This window comes from Macrobrachium nipponense, chromosome 4, assembly GCF_015104395.2.
Source record: "Macrobrachium nipponense isolate FS-2020 chromosome 4, ASM1510439v2, whole genome shotgun sequence".
NCBI lineage: Eukaryota > Metazoa > Arthropoda > Malacostraca > Decapoda > Palaemonidae > Macrobrachium > Macrobrachium nipponense.
This window is the reverse complement of record NC_061100.1, coordinates 41,383,801-41,408,261: the sequence shown is the minus strand read 5'-3', so window position 1 is coordinate 41,408,261 and position 24,461 is coordinate 41,383,801. Positions and strand designations below refer to the sequence as shown.

The window sequence follows — 24,461 nt, the reverse complement described above, 5'->3', positions numbered from 1 at the left end:
TTCATGCACAATACAACTAAAAGTAACCTATGGTTGTAGCTTTTATCAGTTTTGAAATATTTTCACATAAATAACGATAAGTGCCAAAATTTCAACCTTCAGTCAACTTTGACTCTACCGAAATGGTCGAAAAATGCAATTGTAGGCTAAAACTTATATTTTAGTAATATTCAATCATTTACCTTAATTTTGCAACAAATTGGAAGTCTCTAGCACAATATTTCAATTTATGGTGAATTTATGAAAAAAAAAAAATTTTTCCTTATGTCCGCGCGGTAACTCTTCCGAAAAAATCAGAATTTTTTGTGCGATTGTCGAAATGTTTGCACCATTTAAAATTAGCTGTTACATAAAGTTTTATATATGAAAATGTGCGCAATTTATGTAGAATACAACTAAAAATGATTGAAGGTTGTAGCTTTTCTCTTTTTTCGAAATATTTGCATATAAATCAAGATAAATAGAAAAAAAACACGTTCGGTCAAAAAATTTGACTCTACCGAAATAGTTGAAAAACGCAATTGTAAGCTAAAACTACGGCCTAGTAATATTCCGTCATTTTCTTCATTTTGAAACAAATTTGAAGTCTCTAAAACAATATTGTGATTTATTGTGAATTTTTGAAAAATATATTTACCTTCACTACGCGCACCGATTCGCGGCCGCAAATCTCCGAAATGCGTACGTCGCATTCTCGTAATATTTGCTCCGTTTCATATTAGGCATTTTAAAGTTTTATATATGAAAATGTGCATAATTTCATGTAGAATACAACAAAAAATAATTAACCCTCTTACGCCGAAGCCCTAAAAATCAAAACCTCTCCCGTATGCCGGCGCTGGTTTGGAGTGAGCGCGGAAGCGGAAAAAATATTTTTTTCAAAAAATCACAGCGCGCTTAGTTTTCAAGAGAAAGAGTTCATTTTTGGCTCCTTTTTTTGTCATTGCCTGAAGTTTAGTATGCAACCATCAGAAATGAAAAAAAAATCATTATCATATATAAATAATACGATATATGGTAGCAAAAAAAAAAAAAATTAATACATAATTGTATTCAAATCGAGTTGTGCAAAAAAACAGTTAAAACTAACGAGTTACTATTTTTTTCATTGTATTATACACTAAATTGCAATCATTTTGATATATAACATATTGTAAAACGAACAAAGCAACACAAAAAATATTTTCACAAAATGATGCATGAATTCGTAACACGCGGACGTAAAAAAATTTTTTTTCAAAAATTCACCATAAATCTAAATACTATTGTTCTAGAGACTTCCAATTTATTTCAAAATGAAGAAAAACGATTGAATATTACGATACTATAAGAGTTTTAGCTTAGAATTGCAGTTTTTTACCATTTCGGATGAGGTTAAGTTGACCGAAAGTCGAAATTTTTATATATATTTTTTTATATGCAAATATTGCAAAAATGAGAAAAGCTACAACCTTCAAATATTTTTTTTTTATTTTTCATGAATTTGCGCACATTTTCATATATGAAACTATAAAATGCCTAATATGAAAAGGAGCAAATATTAGGAGAATGCGACATACTCATTTCGGAGATTTGCGGCCGCGAATCAGCGAGCGGAGGGAAAGAAAGTTTTTTTTTTTAAATTCACCATAAATCTAAATATTGTGCTAGACACTTCGAATTTGTTTCAAAATGAAGATAAATGACTGTATATTACTAGATTGTAAGAGTTTTAGCTTACAATTGCGTTTTTCTACTATTTCGGTAGAGTCAAAGTTGACCGAACGTGGTTTTTTTCTATTTATCGTGATCTATATGCAAATATTTCGAAAAAAAGAAAAGCTACAACCTTCAATCATTTTTAGTTGTATTCTACATGAAATTGCACACATTTTCATATATAAAACTTTATGTAACTGCTAATTTTAAATGGTGCAAACATTACGACAATCGCACGAAAAAATTTGATTTTTTTCGGAAGAGTTACCGCGCGGACGTAAGGAAAATGTTTTTTTTTTTTTTCATAAATTCACCATAAATCAAAATATTATGCTATAGACTTCCAATTTGTTGCAAAATGAAGGTAAATGATTGAATATTACTAGAATATAAGAGTTTTAGCTTACAATTGCGTTTTTCGACCATTTCGGTAGAGTCAAAGTTGACCGAAGGTTGAAATTTTGGCACATCATTATTTATAGGAAAATATTTCAAAACTGATAAAAGCTACAATCATGAGTATTTTTTTGTTGTATTCTACATGAAATTGCGCTCATTTTCATATATAATACTCCATGTAACGGCTAATTTAAAATGGTGCACAAATTATGTCAAAGTGACGAAATAATTTTTGAGATGTCACTGATACTTTTTAGTGCGATAAGAAAGAAATTAATGCTTGCGCGCCTGCGTAACGATTTTAAACAAAACAACACCTTGATCCATGAACTCCCAGCATCCCCCAAGGCGCGTGATTCAAAAGTTTTCGGCTGGTAGGCCTATAAGTATTTTTCAGCAAATTTTTAAAAAAACTTTTCTATGTCAATGTAAACTATGTCCAATCGGCACCCGACAGACAATTTATCTCGACATAAAATACGTCAAATAGGCGTTTAAGGGTTAAAATAATGTATTATGTATTAATCTGTTCTATCGCTATGAAACCACACCAAAACACAGCTAAATTACATATAATATACACAATTTATGCACAAATAAATGAGTAATAGCACACACAATGATAAAATAACATAGTTATGTGATAAATGATAATAAATGTTAATAAAATCAATAAAAAAAAGAAAGGAATTTTACTTACCACAACGAAAGATGACGCGAGGCCAGCAGGAGGAGGTAGGGAGGGGTGGCAGGGAACGATTTGTTCTTTTTTTTTTTACGTATGTACACTAATAACTACGTAATAAACACAAATGAAATAACATTGCTAAACTAATTTTTATTTATTTATTTTTTTTTTAATTACGTAAACACTTACTCATCATCACCTTCACGTCTGGCCTTTTTGGCCTCACTTTCCTGACTTTCATCACCTGCTTCGTCTTTACCTCTGGGACTCATGGTTAATAATAAAATAGACAGAATAACACGAAAAATAGGCACAAATACAACGAATTACACAACAACGTGTTAACGATGCAGCACCAACAAACAAACAGACCGAACGCCATCTATCGGTCGCCTATACAACTATCACTCATCGCAAAATCGTATCTCAAATATTTCGTTGTATATCAAAGCATATATTTTCGCAAATTTTCTGTTGTATTTCAAAACATTTGTATATTAGGGCAATCCTATGTCAAGGTTCCACTGTGTATATATATATATATATATATATATATATATATATATATATATATATATTATATATATATATATATACAGGCGGTCCCCGGGTTACGACTGTTCCGGCTTACGACGTTCGAGGTTACGACGCTTTTTCTTAAATATTCAATGGAAAAATCCGTCCTGGGTTACGACGCTTGTTCCGAGGTTACGACGCTGACGCTTCCGACGCTCCGAGTTAACGACGCTTTTAAAAAACGCATACTATGATAAAAATCCTTTATAGTTTAGCACAGTATATTAATAAAAATAAGTTTCTGGTTAGATTACAACAAAAATTTTGAGATTATGATGATTTTCGACACTTTTTATGTTGTATTTTTCTATGTTTTTTAGTGACGCCTCATATGCGGAACTAGTTTCCGAGCGAATGAATACATACTAGTTTACATATAACAGTCCAAAAGCGCAAATAATGAAAAAATCATTGCTTGTTTCCAGTAATAATAACAAAACGAAGTTTCTGGTTAGATTACAACGCAAATTCCAAGTATCCAAAGAGAGACATTATCCAGTAATTTGATCAGAGAGAGAGAGAGAGAGAAGAGAGAGAGAGAGAGGAGAGAGAGAGAGAGAGAGAGAGAGAGAGAGAGCGTCTTCCGACGCTCCGAGTTTAAGGACAGAGAAGTGTTCATTTCGTTAAACGGCCTCTGACTCATGCCAGTAAATGTTTTGTTGATACTAATAATATAAGCCTATTTAAAGATACGTTTACTTTTAATTAGTCTATATGATACGTAAATAGTAATCAACTGTTCTTGTAGCCCTCAATATTTGGCAAAATCGAAGTATCCAAAGAGAGACATTATCCAGTACGTATTTGATCAGAGAGAGAGAGAGAGAGAGAGAGAGAGGAGAGAGAAGAGAGGAGAGAGAGAGAGAGGAGAGAGATAGAGAGATAGAGAAGCGAGATAGAGGAGAGAGAGAGAGAGAGAGACGAGAGAGAGGAGAGAGACGCTTTGGCAACAATGGTCTCGGGGGTTTTTATAGCTTCCTTCTGCTTGATGATCGTGGATATGTAGAAGGATTTCGACCATACTCGTTTGCCAAATCGACGATACGAACGCCCACGTTCATTGCTTTGCTATAATTTCATGTTTTGCTTCCATCGAAATCATTTTCTTGGGTTTTTTCTTATCACCTGCTTTGTCTTTAGCTTTGAGACCCATGGTTAATAATAAAATAGACAAAATAACACGAAAAATAGGCGCAAATACAACGAACTAAACAACGACGTGTTAACATGCAGCACCAACAAACAAACAGACTGAACGCCATTTATCGGTCGCCTATACAACTAACACTCATCGCAAAATCGTATCTCAAATATTTCGTTGTATATCAAAGCTTGTATTTTCGCAAATTTTCTGTTGTATCTCAAAACATTCGTATATTAGAGCAATCGTATGTCAAGTTTCCAATGTAATTTGATCAGAGAGAGAGAGAGAAAGGAGATGAGAGAGCGAGAGAGAGAGAGAGAAGAGAGAGAGAGAGAGAGATGAGAGACGCTTTGGCAACAATGGTCTCTGGGATTGACGTAACGTTTATTTTCTGAACAGTATAGGACAGAGAAGTGTTCGTTTCATTAAACGGCCTCTGACTCATGGCAGGAAATGTTTTGTTGATACTAATATATAAAGCCTATTTAAAGATACATTTACTTTAATTAGTCTATATGATACGTAAATAGTAATCAGCTGTTCTTGTAGCCCTCAAGATTTTGCAAATCACTCCAGGTTGTACATAAAACTTCAAGAATGTAGTGTCACCAGAGGATTACAATAGTTTTTACCTTCAAGAACCAGCATTCTTTTATGAAAATAACTCCAGGTTGTACATAATACTACAGGAAACAACATGTAGTGTAACCAAAGGATTACAAGTAAGGTTTTTATAACTTTTTATTAGTTTAAGACATATTTCCAAGCTCGTTCCGGCTTACGACGATTTTCGGCTTACGACGCGTCTCAAGAACGGAACCCCCGTCGTAACCCGGGGACTGCCTGTATGTATATATATATATATATATATATATATATATATATATATATATATATACACACACACACACAGGCACACACACACAAACAGTGCCAGCCCAAATATTTGGCACAAAAGGGTCCATTCCAAATAATTAGAGGATAAACATTTATACTCCAATAGAATGTCTTATGATACAACAATTTATTTTGCACTCAAGGGAAGGTGAGGAGGGACCCTCAGTTTTATTTTGTTTCATTTAGATTTCAATTAGTCACCACTGGGCAGTTGCAGTGATCAGTTGTGTTGGTTTTGTGTTTGTATGGTGTTTTTACGATGCAAGGAACCAGTGGTTATTCAGCAACGGGACCAGTGGCTTTACATGACCATGACATCCAAACCACCTCGAAAGTGAACTTCTATCACCAGAAATACACATCTCTCACACCTCAATGGAATACCTGAGAATCGAACTCACGGCCACAAAAGTGGCAGGCCAAGACCATACCAGTCACGTCACTGAGGCGCTATGTTGTGTTGGTCACTTGATCCCTGTTTGCCTCCAGATTTGCATTTTTCTTTTTCTCTCCCTTTTATTTGCCATATCAGAGACATGTTAGGAGTTATAGAGCTGAGACTAGACCAAATTGCTAGCATTGCTTTCTTGTGCAAGGCAGGGAAGGCAAAATAAAGTAGCAGCGAAAATTACAGATTTGGCACTGCAAAGTATTCAGCGCTGGAAAGACAACACCAAGGACTTTGAAAGTTATGAGGAGGCAAGTGGATGCTAATCCACATTTAACAGCATGACAGTTGAAAGAAAAAAAAACCCGTTTCTTGGTCATGTATTCCACGCGAAGTTTATGAGACGTAACCACGAAATGACTTAGGTCAAGGGCAGCATAAACCGAGACCCTACTCTATAGATGTATAGTATATACATATTTTGAGATATTTCTGTTACAAAACTCCATTTAAATTTATTCCTTTTTTAATTTATCTTATTTCATTACGGCATCAATAACCTAGATGTTGTGATGCCAGTTTCAGTAACCATAATCAATCTATCATTCAATCTTTATGTGTATGAATTTCATGTGTATATACATACATGAGAATCATGTTGCATAGCACTAAATTTGTTTGTATGGTGCTTTTACGTTGCATGGAACCAGTGGTTATTCAGCAACGGGACCAACGGCTTTACGTGACTTCCGAACCATGTTGAGAGTGAACTTCTATCATCAGAAATACACATCTCTCACTCCTCAATGGAATGGCCGAGAATCAAACCCGCGACCACCGAGGTGGGACGCTAATACCATACCAACCACACCGCTGAGGCGCTCATAGCACTAAAGGACCATGCATGCATGCACTATGGTGCCCCCCCTCTCTCTCTCTCTCTATACATACACATGTGCATCATGATAATATATATCCAGCACTTTATGTAGCTAATTACAATAGTTCTACAGTACTTACTTTCTGGGTATGCTAACAAGATATGTAAAATACTACAAAAATCATACAATGTAAAAAAAAGAAAAAAAACTACGTATAACCATCTTTGTGTGGGTTTTAACATGAAATACAAAACATTTTGCACTTACCATTTCTCTCTATTGCAGTATTTTATTAATATTAACTACAATATGATAATGTGCTTAATACAATAATGTAGGGTTATATATATTTTTCAGTGTGTGCATGTGTATATGTGCACTCAGACTTCATGTGAGGTAAACTACCACTTACTGTGGGTTTGTGCCCTCACTCTGAGTTTCTCTTTATTCAAAAGTAAACTAGTATTGACATAGAATAGCAAACAAACCCATAGTAGCACAGTTTACCTGAAAATTTTATGCCTGTCACCCTACATTATTGTGTGATGTAGTGTATACTGTGTAATGAAAAATAAGAGAGAGAGAGAGAGAGAGAGAGAGAGAGGAGAGAGAGAGAGAGAGAGAGAGAGAGCTCACAGTAAGTGTGAAGGGTTTCAAACTTATGGGTTAATTTAACACAGAGACAGAGGTGTGTTAATGGTTTGTTTAATATTACATGACTTTTGTTTATACATCTTACAAGCATACCATATAAGTAGGTGGATCTCTGCAGCCTGCTTCATTTTTGTTAGGCTGATCTGTAAAATTTGTGGATGTTTCTTCAAAATTAAAAGATAAGTAAATTTATATTTTGAATTGAATTACAATAAAATATGAGTTACAATAAGCTATTACCTTATGATTTCGATACTTACGTGGAGAGGCACACCCTACAGCTGTCTGTCGAGTTGAGGTGCCACTGCACAGTAGTGTGCTAATATATAAGAAACTAATATTTTACTCCCTTAAAATCATTTTTCCCCCTGAAATTCATATTCTAAAGTTTTTCTTTTTTCATTTCAGTGGATACGGATGAACTCTCCTTTGATCCAGACGACATTGTGACAAACATTGAAAAAGTAAGTGGTATTCATTGTATGAATGTTTTTTCCTGCTTTGTTTTTTTTTTAACTAGTCCAAAATACAGTGGATGGCCTGTATTCGCGGGGGATGTGTTTCAGACACCCCAAAATAGCTAGAATCTGTGAATACTTAGAACCCCTATAAAAAAAATATAAAATGTTTAAAACTCCCTATTTTGTTAGTTCAAATTCAAGAAAAAAAGTATATCTTAGTTTAACCAGACCACTGAGCTGATTAACAGCTCTCTCATGGCTGGCCCGAAGGATTAGATATTTTCATGTGGCTAGGAATCAATTGGTTACCTAGCAACGGGACCTACAGAGTATTGTAGGATCCAAATCACATTATATAAAAAGATTAATTTCTAATCACCAGAAACAAATTCCTATGATTCCTTGTGCGGGGGCAAACTCAAGAAAAACTCACTAAAAATGCTTATATCTTTTTTATAATAGTTTTATCACAAAACATAATTTAATCATGAAATTGATATAAAAATACAATAAATTGTGGAAAAATATTATGAATTCACGAATTTCGTGTGAATAATGGGTAGATATGATCCATAGAGAAATCCATGAATATGTGAGTCTATGAATGCTGAGAACGCGAATACGGGGGTCCACTGTATTACCCAAAAGGTTAGTTAATAACATTTAGATTCCACAGGACACACTGCAAGCTGCTGAATTCATTTGATATGTATTCATAAGTGGAAATTATGTGGACTAATGAAGAAGAAAAATCTAACATACTAACATACAAGCATTTAAAAGAAAATGGTCCATGATCTTTCTTTTTTTTTTTTTTTTTTATAGAAGATGCCATTACGATAATTCTGGTCAGGCCATGTGACAGCTGAAAATCTTTGCTCAGTTATGTGATGAAGCTACCTTATATCATCAGGAGAAAATTAAGTGCCTTAGCCATAGATATCAAGCCAGTTTGTCACAAGACTATGTAGTAGTGAACTTCTATCCTCACCCCATCAATTATAGACTTTTGTGAACAAAGTTTTCAACTTCAATTAATGCTGTAGCAATCACAAAAATATTTAGTTGTTTGTTTCTTTATCATCCTGCATTCCCCCTCCAAAACAGGATCAGTGTCAATGGTAATGAGTTAGTGTACTGAACTGCTTTTCCTATTCCAGACCTGATGGAAGCAATGGAAACAAAATTGTACATAAAAGTGGGAGTATAATCCCAAAGATAGCAATAGACCTTCCATGTAGAGGTTGTAAGAATTAGAGAAAGAATTAGCAGGAAGTGAAACCCAAAGCATGGGAGAGGTGTTGAGAAAGAAATAGTCACTCTTAACCAATCCTTGTTTTCTTAAATATTTTTATAGTTTCTACTAATTAGTATTGAAACCATCCCCATTAGTTTAGTTTGAAGTTTAAGCTTGCAGAGAAAAATATAAAATTTTTCATTTCAGATTGATGAAGGATGGTGGAGAGGATGGTGTAAAGGACAATATGGTTTATTCCCTGCCAATTATGTACAGCTCCATAGTCCTACACAGTGAGGCACAAGAATCTGGGAAGCCATAGAGCATCCCAGAGGTAGATGACGAAAGATAGTTTTAAGTTTTTTTTTTTTTTTTTTTTTTTTTTCAAAGAAGTGTATACAGTATATACATTATAAATGTACTTGCAACTTTGTTGCATTAAAAGCAAATTTTTAGATCATTATTGGAATCAATTATTTTGATTTTAGAGAATGGATTTTATAGAATTTTTATGTAAGCTAATTTTGTGAGAATTGAAAAAAAAAAATTTTTTCATGACAATTACTGCAAGTGTTATAGGTATAATCATGGCTAAGTTTAAAATATTGAGATCTTCCACCCTAATTCTGCTTCCTAGTAAGATAATAGTCAATCCATTGTTTTACCTGTGGATTTTTAGAATTAGTACTGTACCCTCGTAAACATTGTTAAAGCCAAACTAGTTTAAGATTTATCAATAACAGAAGTAAGCTTTCAAAATAGATCCTCAGGAAACTCCCAGCATCCTTTTATAGCTCAGTGGTGTACTGTATATAATAGCTATATAGTTTTTATTGTTGTTGTTGGATTAGCACCTGGTCAATTCCCACATTGTTGGAGATTTTAAAATGGTTACTATTTTATAAATAGAAAAGCAATGCATCCTAAATAACCTGCATTAAGGATAGTGTTATGCAATATGTACAGTACAGTATCCTATACTTAGGTGGTAAAAGATAGCAGAAAACCCTGAAACCTCAGGGTTAATATTGCCTAAAAGTGAACCTTGAGGTGTGTAGTAGAGTGGAACTTACCCTCTACTCTGTCCTAACTTTAACATTTAAGGATCCATTGGATGTGGTTTGTGAAGAATATGAAAACTTATCTGTGAGTGTGATCACAAGCAGCAGTATATCATGAGAGTTGAATTCATTTTTAAACCCATAATTATTCATGGGTACAAAGAAATATATAGAAGCTTAAAATTACTTAAGTTATATAGTGGTGCTGTTATTTTTGTTTTATGTTTTTCTTAGTTTACATACAGTGAACTTATATTCAGCAAGAATGTATCTTTTAGGCTGTGTGGAAATTAGGTTTTTTCATGCATCATGAAATGAATGCACTTGGTACTAAGTAATCAAGGACAAAAACTTAAGACAAATACATTGTGTATACTTATATACCATTTTTGCCATGGTTTTTCTGGTATATTGTGTTACCTTTAACAAGCTCAGTTAGCATTAGTATAATTAATCTTAAATTTATTTTTTATTAATTATTTGTATTAATGATTATTTTATTATTGATAATGATATTAATTAATTACTAATTACTGGTATGAATTAGTGTACAGGCAGTCCCCAGTTTATGATGGTCTCAACCTATGCCATTAAAAAATACTGTTCATAAAAAATCTGGTTCTGACATAACACCGAAAACCAACGTTACGACGCGGTTCTGACACGACACTGAAAACCTGACATTACTGCAGTTCCGACAAACTCATAAACCCGATGTTACGCCAACCCAACATTACTGAGGTCTAACATTAATGATTTTTCTTATTATTGATGATGGGTATTAATTAATTATTAGTACAAATTAGTGTACTGACAGTCCCCAGTTTACGAGGTCTCAACCTATGCCATTCCAATCTTAAGACACTATTGAAAAATATTCAGAAAAAATCTGGTTCTGACATAACGCCGAAAACCTGACATTACTGCAGTTCCGAATAACTCAAAAACCTGATGTTACACCAACCCAACATTATAGTGATTCTAACATGAACCCGAAAATCCAACATTACGCCAATAGCTTACTGTTCTGACTTACTATGCTGAATTTTGACATACAACAAGCCATAGGAACGGATCTCCGTCTTAACTTGGTAACTGCCTGTACTGTATTGGTATTTTATTATTAATTATTGGTATTAATTATTCGTATGTTTTATGGGCTAGAAACAGCACCACTGAAGAAAATAGAACAAAATAACAGTTGCAGAAATGAGGATGCTCACATGGATGAGTGGAGGGACAAGAAATAATGAGGATGCTCACATGGATGAGTGGAGGGACAAGAAATAATCTCTTAAAAAAAAAAAAAAAAAAAAAAAAAAAAAAAAAAAAAGCCCAAGAGTTATATTTGAGATAGTTGTCAAGATGAGAAGGTTTGGGCCACTTTATGAGAAAGAGATTTTGAGTTACATGTTCCTGGAGAGATCATGGAAATTGAATTAATAGGGATACAAAAAAGAGAAAGCATAAGGGAAGATGGAGAGATTCCATTCAAGAAGACATCGGAGACAAAGAAATAGATGAAGGAAGGATAAAAGATAGAGATAGCAGGAAAAGACACATCTACAAATTAGCTGTGAAGACACCTATTCTTTTGTGACCAGTAAATTTAAATCTTAATAGGGAATGGTTGTTCTGATTTTGTATGTTGAGTTATAAAAAAATTTTTGTAGCTACCAGCATCCACAATATTTTTAGCTGTAAATAAGTAATTAGATGGCAGTTGTGATGATAATAATGATAACTTTTTCACTATGTAATCTGTATTGTATATTTGCATAAACATATATAGGCTTATACAACACACTGTTACTTAACAGTAGTGCTTGCATATACACATCCTGTACACAGCATAACAGGACTTTCAAAAATGTGAACCTGTAGATTAAATTTAGTTCTATTAAAATCTGTGTGAAAAATCAAATTCAAGTAGGAAGATCAGCGCTTTGGAATTTTCTAGAGTTCTTGACATGGCTCTCCACCCAAGCAGCAGAGCTTTTTGTGTTGAGTTGTGTTTGCTAGTTAGCATTTCTCTTTCCATATAAAGGTGAATGGGAATAAAACAGGTTTTGCAGAGCATTAGGGAAGATAGAGACTGAATAATAATACAAGAAAGATGAGGCTTAATTATAAAACAGGCAGAAAAGTTTAAATACTTAGGATTATTTTTATAGCATCTATTTTAAGCCAAGAGGGAGGATGAGGCTGAAGTTGACAATAGGATAAAAGCTGCATGGGGGAAGTGGTATGTGTCAAGAAAATGCCAATCAAGCTAAAAGTCAAGATATATAACAGTGATAAGACCAGTGTTAATGTATGGAGCAGAAACATGGGCAATAAGAAGAAAGAGGAAGTAAAGCTTGAGAGAACAGAAATGAGAATGCCGAGGTGGATTATGGGAAATGATGAAATAAGAAGGGCGGGCTTAGTGAAGATTACAGAGGTGATAAGAGAGTCATGATTGAGATGGTATGGGCATATGGATGATGAGGAGAGAGTGAAGAGGGCTTGGCAAGAACCTGTTAGAGGAAGAAGATCGAAGAGAATTAGATGGCGAGATAAAGTGAAGGAAGATATGGAGAGGGGAAGAGGGTTGGTGGAGGATGATGCCTTTGATAGAAGGCAGTGGAGAAGGTGCATCAGGCAACCGACCCCTTAATGTAGGGATAATGGTGGGAAAGAAAATTATTTCTCTTTCTTTCCATATAGCAGATAACTTTTTCCAATCCAGTTCTCAAAACCAATTCAAGCATTGAGGGTGTAAATCTGGTGCTTGGCAAGATTTAAAATTTTATTGACTATGGATACATTGTGATTACAGGCAGTCCCCAGTTATCAGTGGTCTGGTTTTATGGCACTTGTATAGCACCGAAAATTGCAAAATGCACCAATTTCTGGTTATTGGCACCAGTAAGTGCCGAATATCACCAATTTTCACTTATCAAGTTGTTGGAATGGAACCCCCACCGATAACTGGGAACGGCCTGTACTGGTATGCTTATACATACAGGCAGTCTCTCAGTTACGTCATTCCAGACTTACAGTGCTTGCCTCACAGTGCTGTTAACAGCACTGTAAGTGCTAAATATTCCCATTAAAAATACAATGCTTCGGGATGCGGTGATTTTCAGCTTATGGCGCGTTGCTGGGGACGGAAGCCCTAACCATAAACTTGGGACTGCATTTTAAGAAGTTTTAAAAAGTAGATACTACACAAACTTGAAGACTCACATTGAAGTTCAAATAGGTTAGATGTGAGGGGATATTTTTTTAACAACAAAGTAAGCTTTAATGGACAAGTTTTTGTCGACGATGATATCATGGTTCTATGTTGCATCATCAGTTAGTTCAAGGAAAACTATGTCAGTACATTTTAAATAATATTGTGATTGACAAACTTCACTTTATTATGAATGTACCACATTTTATACCCAAAGTGATATGTAATTTAATGATTCAGTATTTTATATGTAATTGATGTATGTAATAAGCCTTCTATAAGTTTACATCTTTTAAAACTTACTTCATAACATGAGGTACTTTTGGGGTAGACAGTGAGATACCTTTAAACAAGGAGAATATATTGTTGAACATATTTGTATAGCACCATATTTAATCTTGATACAAAGATAAGATTTTTAAGAAGTGCATGAGGTGGGGCCAGTCAACCTCTACATAGGCATGAGCTGCTTTTGTTTGAAATGTATGAGATGGGATGAAAGAGGTTCAGCTGTCCCCGAGTCTACCTTTTACTGTAGTCATACCTGGGGGTACACTATCTTGCCATATTTTCATCTGGCATTACCACTATCATTACCATGAACACTGATATTTAATTACAGTCAAACCTCGGTTTTTATATGCCTCTCTTTTCGTACATTTCAGTTTTTTTTTTTTTTTCTACGAAATTTTCTCAGTTATCATACGTTTCCTCAGTTTTTGTATACTTGGAAACACTCCACCCAGGGTCCAGCGTGTGACTGGGCCCCATATCGAGCGCCCAAACAAAGCATCCCATTTTCGTTTGCGACCCATTCTGGTTTTGTGCTTTTGTGTTTGTTGTTTTGGAGAATTATCATCCCAACAGAAGTAGAAATCTGTATCTCCAACATGTTTAATGACAATTGCAGTGTTTAATTTTTGGCAAATTTTAAAGAAATGCCTGAAACAAATTTTTCTGGACAGTTTTGTTGTGTGACAGGGGTCCAGTAACTCTCAAGCTGGTCCTAGTTCCAGTAAAAAACGAAGAGGAGAAGGAACCCGATAGTGTCAGTAACAAACGAAGAGAAGTAACCCTAGATAGGTCCTTGATACCTGAAGTCCTGGGGAAGATTGCCCTTCCAAACAATAACCTCTCCTCCTCCCTCTCCATCTTCCATATGCTAACAAGTGTTTTCTCTAAAGGTAAGTGTTGTCAAATGTTCATTTAGTATTCATTTCATTAGTCGTATTTATTTTTCATTGTTTTCTGTATGTAAAACTGGCAATTCCCTATAAAGTGTATTCTTTCTTTATATTATTGGGTTTGGAATGCATTAATTGTACTATTTTCATTATTCCTTATGGGAATTATTCTTTCGGTTTTTGTACGTTTTGGATTTCGTGGTAGGTTCCAGAACAGATTATGTACAAAAACCAAGGTTCCACTGTATTTATTTATTCATTCATGGTTAACGAGGTCCAGGTAACTCTAAAGAATGAAAAGTACTCATTAAGTGTACAGTTTCTTCATTTGCTGGTTTACACTTTTTGCTGAGGATATAAACAATATGGCACAAGAATTACGTACTGCACTGCTCACTTTGGCTGTATGAGATGTTTAACTCAGAAGGTGCTAGGGAGTTGCCATTTAATGACAACGGCAATATTATGCATTAGCAACATCAGTAATGGAACCAATATTTTCTTGCTAATTTTTTAACTCGCCACCTAATGTTATACGTGGTTGTATTCTCCTTGTTTTGCAGACTAATAATAAAAAGTGAAATATAAGATATTTTGAAAATTGATATTAAAAAGAATATATTTTGGAAAGAAATTTTTTTAAAAATGCATTTCAGTTTTGGAATATTTTATGCCATATATTCTGAGATAATTTCACATACAGCAGTTATTAATTGGTTGAATCAGTGTATATATGTGTATGTTAACTAACATATGCACATTAACTTTTAAATCACTGTTGTCACAGTCACTATAATTATCTCTCTATACATCACTATTTGATGGAAAAGAATAAGCATCATCATTAAAAGCCATTATCACAAAAATTTACTATATAAACAAAGATTTATATAAATTTTTGAACATTGTAACTTCAGGATATGAAAGCCTCCCTGGTCCCAGCCCCCGGGGCTGATGGAAGGTTTACAATTATGCTATTTTGATACCTATGATTAAGAGAAATCTGGCGTCTTTTATGTTCAAGAGTGAGCTGAATGGCTGGTGACTGTTGACATCACTGAAACAGAGCTAAGGGGAGGGACTAAATTTACCGTGATATTTGAAAATAAAGCGTTTTAGCAACATGCCGCACCTTATGGGTTAATTGGTACTACTAGACAAAAGCAGTAGATGGAAGTTTTGAAATTACTACAGGATCGACTGATTCTAAGCAAATATTATGTAAGATGCTAGATATTACAAGATATAACATCATTACATGTTAGTTTAAATGGAGTTCCACAGGAAATTGTTCTTAGTAGCACCCTCAAAAACTATAAATATCATAGGCCAGCTACCATTTAGTATAAAAAATATTTCAAAGAACAATGTTGCCATATACTACACATGACATATTGAATGTATTATCAATAATGCCATAATAAAACTTGACACATTGACCTCATCACTCTGTTTTTAGTTATCAGGTCAATCCAGAGGAAAGACTGCAGCATTATGTTATGTAACTGGAGTAAAATAAAAAAATTAATTGACACCCTTAATCTTTTACACACACACTGGAAAACCCAATTAGCTTTTATAAAAGCCAAATGCATTAAATTTGAATCAAAATTGTTTCACTCAAGTTGGAGAACCAACAGACAACATTTACGTCATGATACAAGGTAACTGTCAGCCTCAGAATACAACTTTGAAGTCTGAATCCAGTTCTTTATGAGGGACTCGGAATATGAATTGGAGCTTTTACATTTTTCCCAGACTCATCTATTTAAGTTGAAAATGGTGAACCACCTCTAATTCTTTGTCATGACTAAATCAAGTTTTTGTCTGGTGAATCACACATTTTTTACCAGTGATTCACCAACAAAAAACTTTATCCAAGAGATATATTCAAAACTAAACATGTGTCATAAAGGTTTGTGACATGTAAAATACACTTACGGGTCCAGGTCTTCATCAGGCATGAGAATTGCAGCCATATTACCTTATCAAACACTAGAGTTTCCTTGCCTAACAGAGTTTAAGTTTTCACAGCAGAATTGTGTGTGATGGGATCAGCTGTTAACAGAAATATATTTTCAGCTACCAGGAGTGCTATAGAAGCCCTATGCAGTTATAACACAAAGATACTGTACTGTTGCACAACAAATTTAATATTCACTTTACAAATTATAGGGAGATTGTCAAAATGTAGACACATGTGGATTCCTGCCCATGTAAATACTCAAAGAAATACAGCAACCTTATGCAATATCTATGAAACCCATTATACAGTGTAATCAACAACTCGCAGAATAGGACTAGTGATCTTGATAGCAACATAAAACAGATCAAGTACCTTCATCATATTTTTACCCACATTCCCACTTCCTTTAATCTTGGTGTTCAACACCTCTTAATGTATACTTCTTGTTGGAACTGTGGAATTATCCCCCAGTTCCACCTTTACATATTTATAGTACGTACTTTATTTCATTTCTTTTGTTTTCTTGATATCTTTTATCTTGCTCTCCAATTATTTCAATTCCTCCTTTTCAATGTCTTGAGCGCTGAATGGCCTAAAGTGCTCCAGTAATTGGCTTGACAACCTAGATTTCAGGAATCAATCAATCAGCCATATCAAAAGGAATGATGTTTATCATAGAATTGGTTGCTCTTATTGGCTTCATGATGTTTGGTGAATAGTCCACACGATCCAATTCTGTACCTGTTTGTCAGAATGTAGTAAAAATTTTGTCAAATTCTGGAAACAAATTTTGTTAGAATCTCCATTCCAAATGAACCCAAGTTCTAACATTTTTGAAAAGCTGTGACTTGAAAATAAAATCTAAAACTTTATTAAAAGTCCTTCAGGCCAACCTTGTGAGGGCTAAATAAATTAGCTCTGGTCTTGTTACGCTACATAACAATAATAATTGTAATAATAAAGGTGTAAAAGATTTTTATACTTTTGATAATTTATCACAACGTGGTAGTCCATCAAACTGTACTTTTGAAACCTACTGAACACGCAACCCATTCCATCAACCATTGAATGTTGGTGTCATTTGACTTGCTACCATAGGATATCACAGTACAGTTTAAAGAGTATAACTATAACACTCATTTTCTAAAGTTCTTCTACAAATATTTTTTTTTTAAATCCACATCAGTTTTCGATAATCACATTTGAACTAAATGAAAATATTAAAGTGAAGCAACAATACTGTTGTTGAAATTTTATTTAGATCCATAAGTTACTTCTCATCAGTCTTGAGGACTAAAAACAAATCTTACTGAACAGAATCTACAATATGGATTGACACCTTCCGTCAAGACTTATCATCCTCTATCTAGTAGACAGTAGCCAGTCTTCCCAAAACTAGTAATTTTTTTGTTAGATCACTGGGAGTCAAAATCAATCTTACATTTCTTAAAAGTTTCATCTATTTCGAGTTTGATTACATCTCTGGCACCTACAAACTATTTCCATACCATTGTTATTGATGAAGTTCATGTGTTGGAACCCATTGTACAATGTATGTCTTATGTACTTCCATCATGGAGTTGTTCCACTTCAGTCACATTACATTTGAATGCTTTATGAAAACATTTGATGCTGGACAATACTAATCCGTCAGTAAATGCAGCCACGGTACATACATATATGTTTTCTTTCTTAACTGTAGCAGTAAGACTGTCAACAATTACAACTGGAACCTATCATGATGTTTTTTTTTTCCTCATGGTTGCCAGTTACAGACTTTTCCATCTTGTTTATATGCTTTCATTCAACCATCCACCCTTTTTCATGTGTATGGATGATCATAAATTTTAGAAACCTGTTTTGGAATAGTTTCTTTTAAATACTGTACAGTTTTACCATAAGCAGTAGCTGGAGCTCAGCAATACAAAATAGCTAGACTGTAAACCTGTTTTGCTTGCCCTTTTAGTTTTATTAAAACCTTTCTCACCAACTTCATTGTTTGACTAAGTGGCACATTAAAATTGATGGCTGTTCTATTCATATATCTAAATCACGAAAATTGCTCTTTAATTCTTCCTCCAGTATTAACTTGTCATCCAGTGCCTGATAAGGATGCTGTGCTACATGTGTCCTGTCATGATTTTTTATTAAGTCTTGAGTAACTCTTGGCTTGCTTGAAACCCTTGATGCCTAGTTTCCTTTCCAGTTTTATGGCAAAGATTTGAACTGATCTTCAGCAAATAACTTTATTTGGTTGATTTTCTTTTGAGACGTTGTTCCTTGAGCTTCAACACTGGCTACTTGTTATACTTTTACCTGTTAGCACTTTCAATTTTTTCAGTGAGCCAGATTAATCCTATCTCTGACATTCTTTTCTTAATATTACATTTCTTTGTTCTTGCAGTTATGTTCCCATTCAGTCATTGGGAGCATGATCTTTCCTTTTAGCTTTTTAAAATCTATGCACTAGACAGAATATTCTGGCCCATCTACTTTCAGCAAGGCACAGTTGGCATTAATGGTCTTGGTTATACATTAGATCATTCCTAACGGCATCAGTCAGGTCTCTAACATGAAATTTATGAGTTTCATCTTAAAAATGTTGTTTAATTTTTCTCTTCTCCCAGATTTTAATACAATACTAAAGGCAAAATGCATAATTAAGCAGAAAATGTGTGTGAACTGCAAAGGGTGAAAAATAACTCCAATTATTCAGAAAAGTAATGTGTGACCTGAAACATACTTAAAGTTGTGATGGCGTCCAGCTGATAATCAAATTTATTAGTCTGATCTAAAATGTAGTAGTTTTTGTAATATACAAGAAACATTGTGGGATTTTGTAAATAATTTTTAGTTTTGTGGAAAACTCACTAGAGTTGCTGAAGGCACTTCATACTACTGATCAACAGCGGTTCTTATGTATATAACCACCTTTGTACATATTGTATGAACATCTTGTTTAGTTTGTGTACCATACAAATTAAGTAGTCCTAGAACTGGCCAAAATTCTTAGGCGGTGCTGGAGGTATTAATGTACAAGTTATATTACATTATTTATTTTTATTTACTACACATAAAATATTAAAGTCGAGTACACAACCTTACATGTACATAATATTGTGTTTTTTATCACATGTACTGTACATCTACAAGAGTTCATGAATTTATTTAGCAGTACATTAGTAGTTCAGAAATATGAGTTGCATTCATGACTGTACATACTAGTATGTTACATTGAGAAAACCTGACAATCATTGTTTAAACAATGGAGGAAAAGTTAGTATATTAAAACATGTTCAGAGAAAAATGCAATGTGTAGGCATAGAGGAATAAATGGGGGTTCTTGGACCCTATAATAATGGTGCTTTATTACTGTTTACCAGTAGAGTTTGTAGTAAAATTACCATAAAGAAATGAGGACTGGCCTACATAAAAAGTATACATCATATGTTATTGATTTCTTAATGAAAGGCCATTGGTTGAACAGAAGATCAGCATGTAAACAAGTGCTATATGTATGTACTATACAGTACAAAATATGTACTAAACTGTACAAAGGGCCCAGTGGTCACTTTTATTTATAAGGAGTTGTTCATACACGAAACAAACCTTCGGTCTTAACATTAGGATTTACTAGCGCCAAGCTGGAAACCGGTAGAATTAAAATTACACTTGTGAGATCCAGGGACTAATGGCATCTATACCAGGTCACGGGGCATGTATACCCAGAATGCCCACGGCTACCTGTGACCCATCAGTTATTTTCCTACCGCCTTTAAGATAAGACGTGTTACTGTCTATCTCATTTAAAGCCGGTTTTTCAGTTTGCCCGTTCTTTATCCATTTCATTTTTATTTTTCATTCCTTTTCTTTCTCCAAGTGTGATCAGTGTGTGGTAAGAGTGTATACGTGGTATGATGGAGAATTTTGCCTCAACATCGGGATCGTCTACCGCTTCGAAGAGGAGACAAAGGAAATGCCCAGGAGTCAGTGGCTTCCCTTGTTCTAGGTTCCTAACCTCGGTGTCGACGGATCCTCATCCAACGTGTAGTAGGTGCAGGGAAAACGTATGTACGGTTACTAATCCGTGTTCTGTTTGTCGCGGTTGGTCGGTGGAACAGTGGAAGAAGTTCTATGGGAAAAGCCAATACAAAAGAAAGGGGGTGACGCCATCTTTGGATGAACCAACCTTACCGGCTTCTTTTGTATCGGTAATAAACCAGGCTGCTCCATATGTTTCTCCACCTGCTTTTGAATTGTCTCATACCCCTTCGGTTTTCTCCTAGCGGTTCTGTATCGGAAACGTCAGGAGGGGCCTTGGGTAATTTTATGAATAATTTGCACTCTCCTTTGTTCCCAGCAAGTAGAGGGGGAGATCCGCCATCTTTGTTCCAGGCTCCTGCTACGCAAGCGCATAGGTTAGATGGTACGTGGTCAGCGCTAGGCCTACCAGGCGTACCAACCTTGGATGGTCTGCTTGCGCATTATATGACGTCACGGTTCCAGCAGGGGCCGGCAGCGCTGAATGTTCCTCATCCCCCGGGCTTGCAATTTATGGGAATTAATGCCGCTGCTTCTCCATCCCACTCAGTATTTACAGCGATGCAGAACGTGGGAGGTAATTTGGCAGCAAACGTGCGGTTACCAGCAGAAACCTCTCAGTCTCTCCCTACGAGAGCGATGACGTCACAACATACGTCACACTCTGAGATGGCAGGCGTGATGACGTCACAGACCGATTCTCGGCCTTTTTCGCTGCACCCAGACGCTAATACGCCTTCTGATCCGTCAATGCAAACTGTAATGCAGAAGTTACAGGATATAGAGGAGAGAATGAATAAGAGAGACAAAAAGAAAAAGTGTGATTCGCCTTCTTCGTCTTCTTCCTCTAGTTCGGCGTCATCGCTAAGTCCGATAACGTCACGGCGAGCGCCAGTCAAGCGTTGGAGGAGGATTCGGGAGTTCCTAGCGGATCCTCGGGCCAAGAGGAGAAGAATCAATTCTTCCTCTCCTTCGGACGAAGACTGTCATTTCCAAGTCAGCAAGAAGGTCGGAAAATCAGTGGCTATTAAGCACAAGGTTGCCAGACGAAGCCGTTCGCAAGAGTCCGAACAAGCGAGAGAGGTGACGGCCGGCGAGCTAGCGGCCGAGGCGGAGTTGCCAGTTCGGATCGCAAAAACTGCGATACCTCTGGTAAAATCGACGTTGGCGGCGAAAGGTGCAGCAGAGGATGGAATGCAGCCCATCCCCAGTTTCGCCCGTAAGGCCGTTCAAAATACGTACGAAGGACGATAAGGCTCCTATTAAAAGTACAAAAAATAGAGAGTTGGCAACCTCGGCGGATACGTTCGTGGAAGGCAGTGTCCGTCTGGATAGAAGGCCGAGGCCTGGCTCGCCGACGCTCGAAAACGATGCCAATGCTAATAAAGACGAACTTACCTCTGTCTTAAGGGAGCCTTCATCTTGGAGATCTAGACGAGATTCTCGCTCTAGATCCGTGAGCAGAGAAAGAGTGAGACGTTCTCGTTCCCCTGCTGACTATCTGGGATCGAGCCAACAGCGGCCAGCAAAGATCAAAGAGGCCGCGGCCGTAGGGGCAGGCGGCCGTGGAATTCCGGGCCGTCTGTCAGAAGATAGAGGCGAGACAACATCTCTCGTGACGGAGAGTGGTACACTAGAGCCGGAGGAAGGAGAAAACCAAGAGTTTCTGGCCTCGTATGCAGAGGTTATTGATTTGATTCGTCAATTCAATAGCCTTTCGGAGAAGACAGAAACACCGGCCAGTATGCTTCCTCCTGGAATTGACATGGCGTTTGGACTAAAGAGGGATACCAAGGTGTCGTATGAATTGCCTTGCTCGAGTCATGCGGAATCGGTCTTGCAACACGTAAACGCAAAGATTGCAGGGAGGGATAATTCCTTAAGATCTAATAGATCATTTAAATTTATTCCCCCTCCAATGATAAAGCAAAGGAAATATTATACGACACCGAAGGTCCCTTTGCTGTCTAGACAAATGAACCCTAATGTTGTAAGGTTAAGGCCTGGATTAACCTTGGATCAGGTTAAAATGGAGTGCCCTTCGATGACGTACCAAGAGGCTGCCACGTTAGAAGCAACAGCTTCTTCTGTCTTTCAGGCTGCGTCCTGGTTAGACCTTTGGTCAACAGCAGTGGCGAAAATTGCATCCTCGGAAGCAACAAGGAAAGTAGTAGATGAACCATTGTTCATTAGATTACTACAGTCATGGGTCCAAGGCGATTGCGTACCTGACAAACGTAAGTGCCAATGTTTGGGCAAATATCCTGCTGATGAGGAGAGATGCAGCATTGGCTAGACTAAGCCGCAATGTGGATTTGGATTCCCTGTTAGCAATGAGGAATGGGGATATCTTGGAATCGCAACTACTGTTGCCAGAGGTCATACTGGAAGAAGCGATAGATAGAAGAAGGATGGACACTAACGATAGGTTGGTGCAACAGGCAGTTAGGAAAACCTCTAACAGTCAAACTATTCCTTTGGAGGGAAGACAACAGCAGATGTCTCGAAAGAAACCAGTGAGACATAGCATCCCTAATAGAGTCACAAGACCCTCTTCCCCAAAGAGGATAACTCATCGGCCCTTTCACAATAGAAACAACAGAGGAAGGGGCAATAGGGGAAGGGGGAGAGGCTCAAGAAGATAGGATGGGCGCCTCCCATCACTCGGCCACACCAGTGGGGGGTTGCCTGGCAAATCACTGGAAGGTGTGGCAGGAACTAGGGGCAGAGCAGTGGGTGGTGGATGTTCTCAGGATCGGGTATTTGATTCCGTTCGAGGTAACCCCGCCCCTGACAGATCAACCATTACCCCACGTCACTTATGCCCACAGATCTCAGAAGGCCACTATTCTGCAGGACGAAGTGAAGAAGATGATGGAAAAAGGAGCTGTGCAACAAGTATGCAGTCCGACAAAAGGCTTCTACAGCAGGATTTTCCTGGTACCCAAATCCAACGGGGAGTGGAGGACAGTAATAGACCTGTCAACGCTGAATCTGTTTATAAGGAAAACCAGTTTCAAGATGGAAACTCCGAAAACGGTTCTACAAGCAGTCAGAATCGGAGACTTTATGCTGACAGTCGATCTAAAGGACGCATACTTTCAGATACCAGTCCATCAGTCTTCAAGGAAATTTCTCCGCTTCAGTCTTGCAGGGAAAGCTTTCGAGTTCAAGGTCCTGTGCTTCGGATTGACAACGTCTCCTCAAGTTTTTACAAGAGTGTTCACCCTCGTGTCGGCATGGGCGCACGCTCAGGGGATCAGGCTGATAAGATATCTGGACGATTGGCTGGTGATAGCAAGTCCAGGGAGAAATTACTCAGGGACAGGGCGACCCTCCTGCAGCTTTGTCACAGCCTAGGTATTGTGGTGAATCAGCAGAAGTCGCAGCTGGATCCAAGTCAACGTTTGGAATATCTGGGAATGGTGATAGACACAACACAAGCCAAAGTATTCCCGACAGACCAAAGAGTACAGAAATGCAAAACAAGTGGTGAATGCCTTTCTGGGAAAGCAGACACAGCCAGCAAGACAGTGGCAGGTGGTGCTGGGAATCCTAACCTCCCTGGAGAAGCTAGTACCACAAGAAGGCTACACCTTCGGTCCTACAATGGAGGATGAAGGAGTTTTGGTCACCAACAGTAGATCATCCGTACGAGCAAATTCCCTTGTCGGCAGAAGTGAGGAAAGACTTGCTGTGGTGGGTGGACGACGACAATCTGACAGTGGGTGTCCCCCTTCAACAATCCTCCCCAGACCTCTTGCTGTTCTCGGATGCATCACTAGAAGGCTGGGGAGCCCATATGGAGGAGTTGATGGTGTCAGCAAAATGGAGTTGCAAGGACAGAGAACTCCATATAAACGTGCTGGAGTTGAAAGCAGCTTTCCTGGCTCTACAAGAATTCAGGGAGAGAGTAAAGGGACACTCGGTGGTATTGATGTCAGACAACACCACAGTAGTAGCTTA

At 36.8% G+C, this 24,461-nt stretch overlaps 1 protein-coding gene across 5 annotated transcripts in view; it reads left to right on the top strand.

The window, feature by feature from the left end:
* The window catches only part of LOC135210888 (src substrate cortactin-like), a 354,847-nt gene extending 333,534 nt beyond the window's left edge, over positions 1-21,313 (top strand). For all 5 annotated transcript variants that reach the window (XM_064243824.1, XM_064243823.1, XM_064243820.1 and 2 more), the window contains 2 exons: positions 7,734-7,789; positions 9,231-21,313. In XM_064243824.1, the coding sequence (XP_064099894.1) occupies positions 7,734-7,789; positions 9,231-9,320 (146 nt within the window). In that variant the 3' untranslated portion in view covers positions 9,321-21,313. The remainder of the gene's footprint in view (positions 1-7,733; positions 7,790-9,230) is intronic.
* The last annotated feature ends 3,148 nt before the right edge of the window (positions 21,314-24,461 follow it).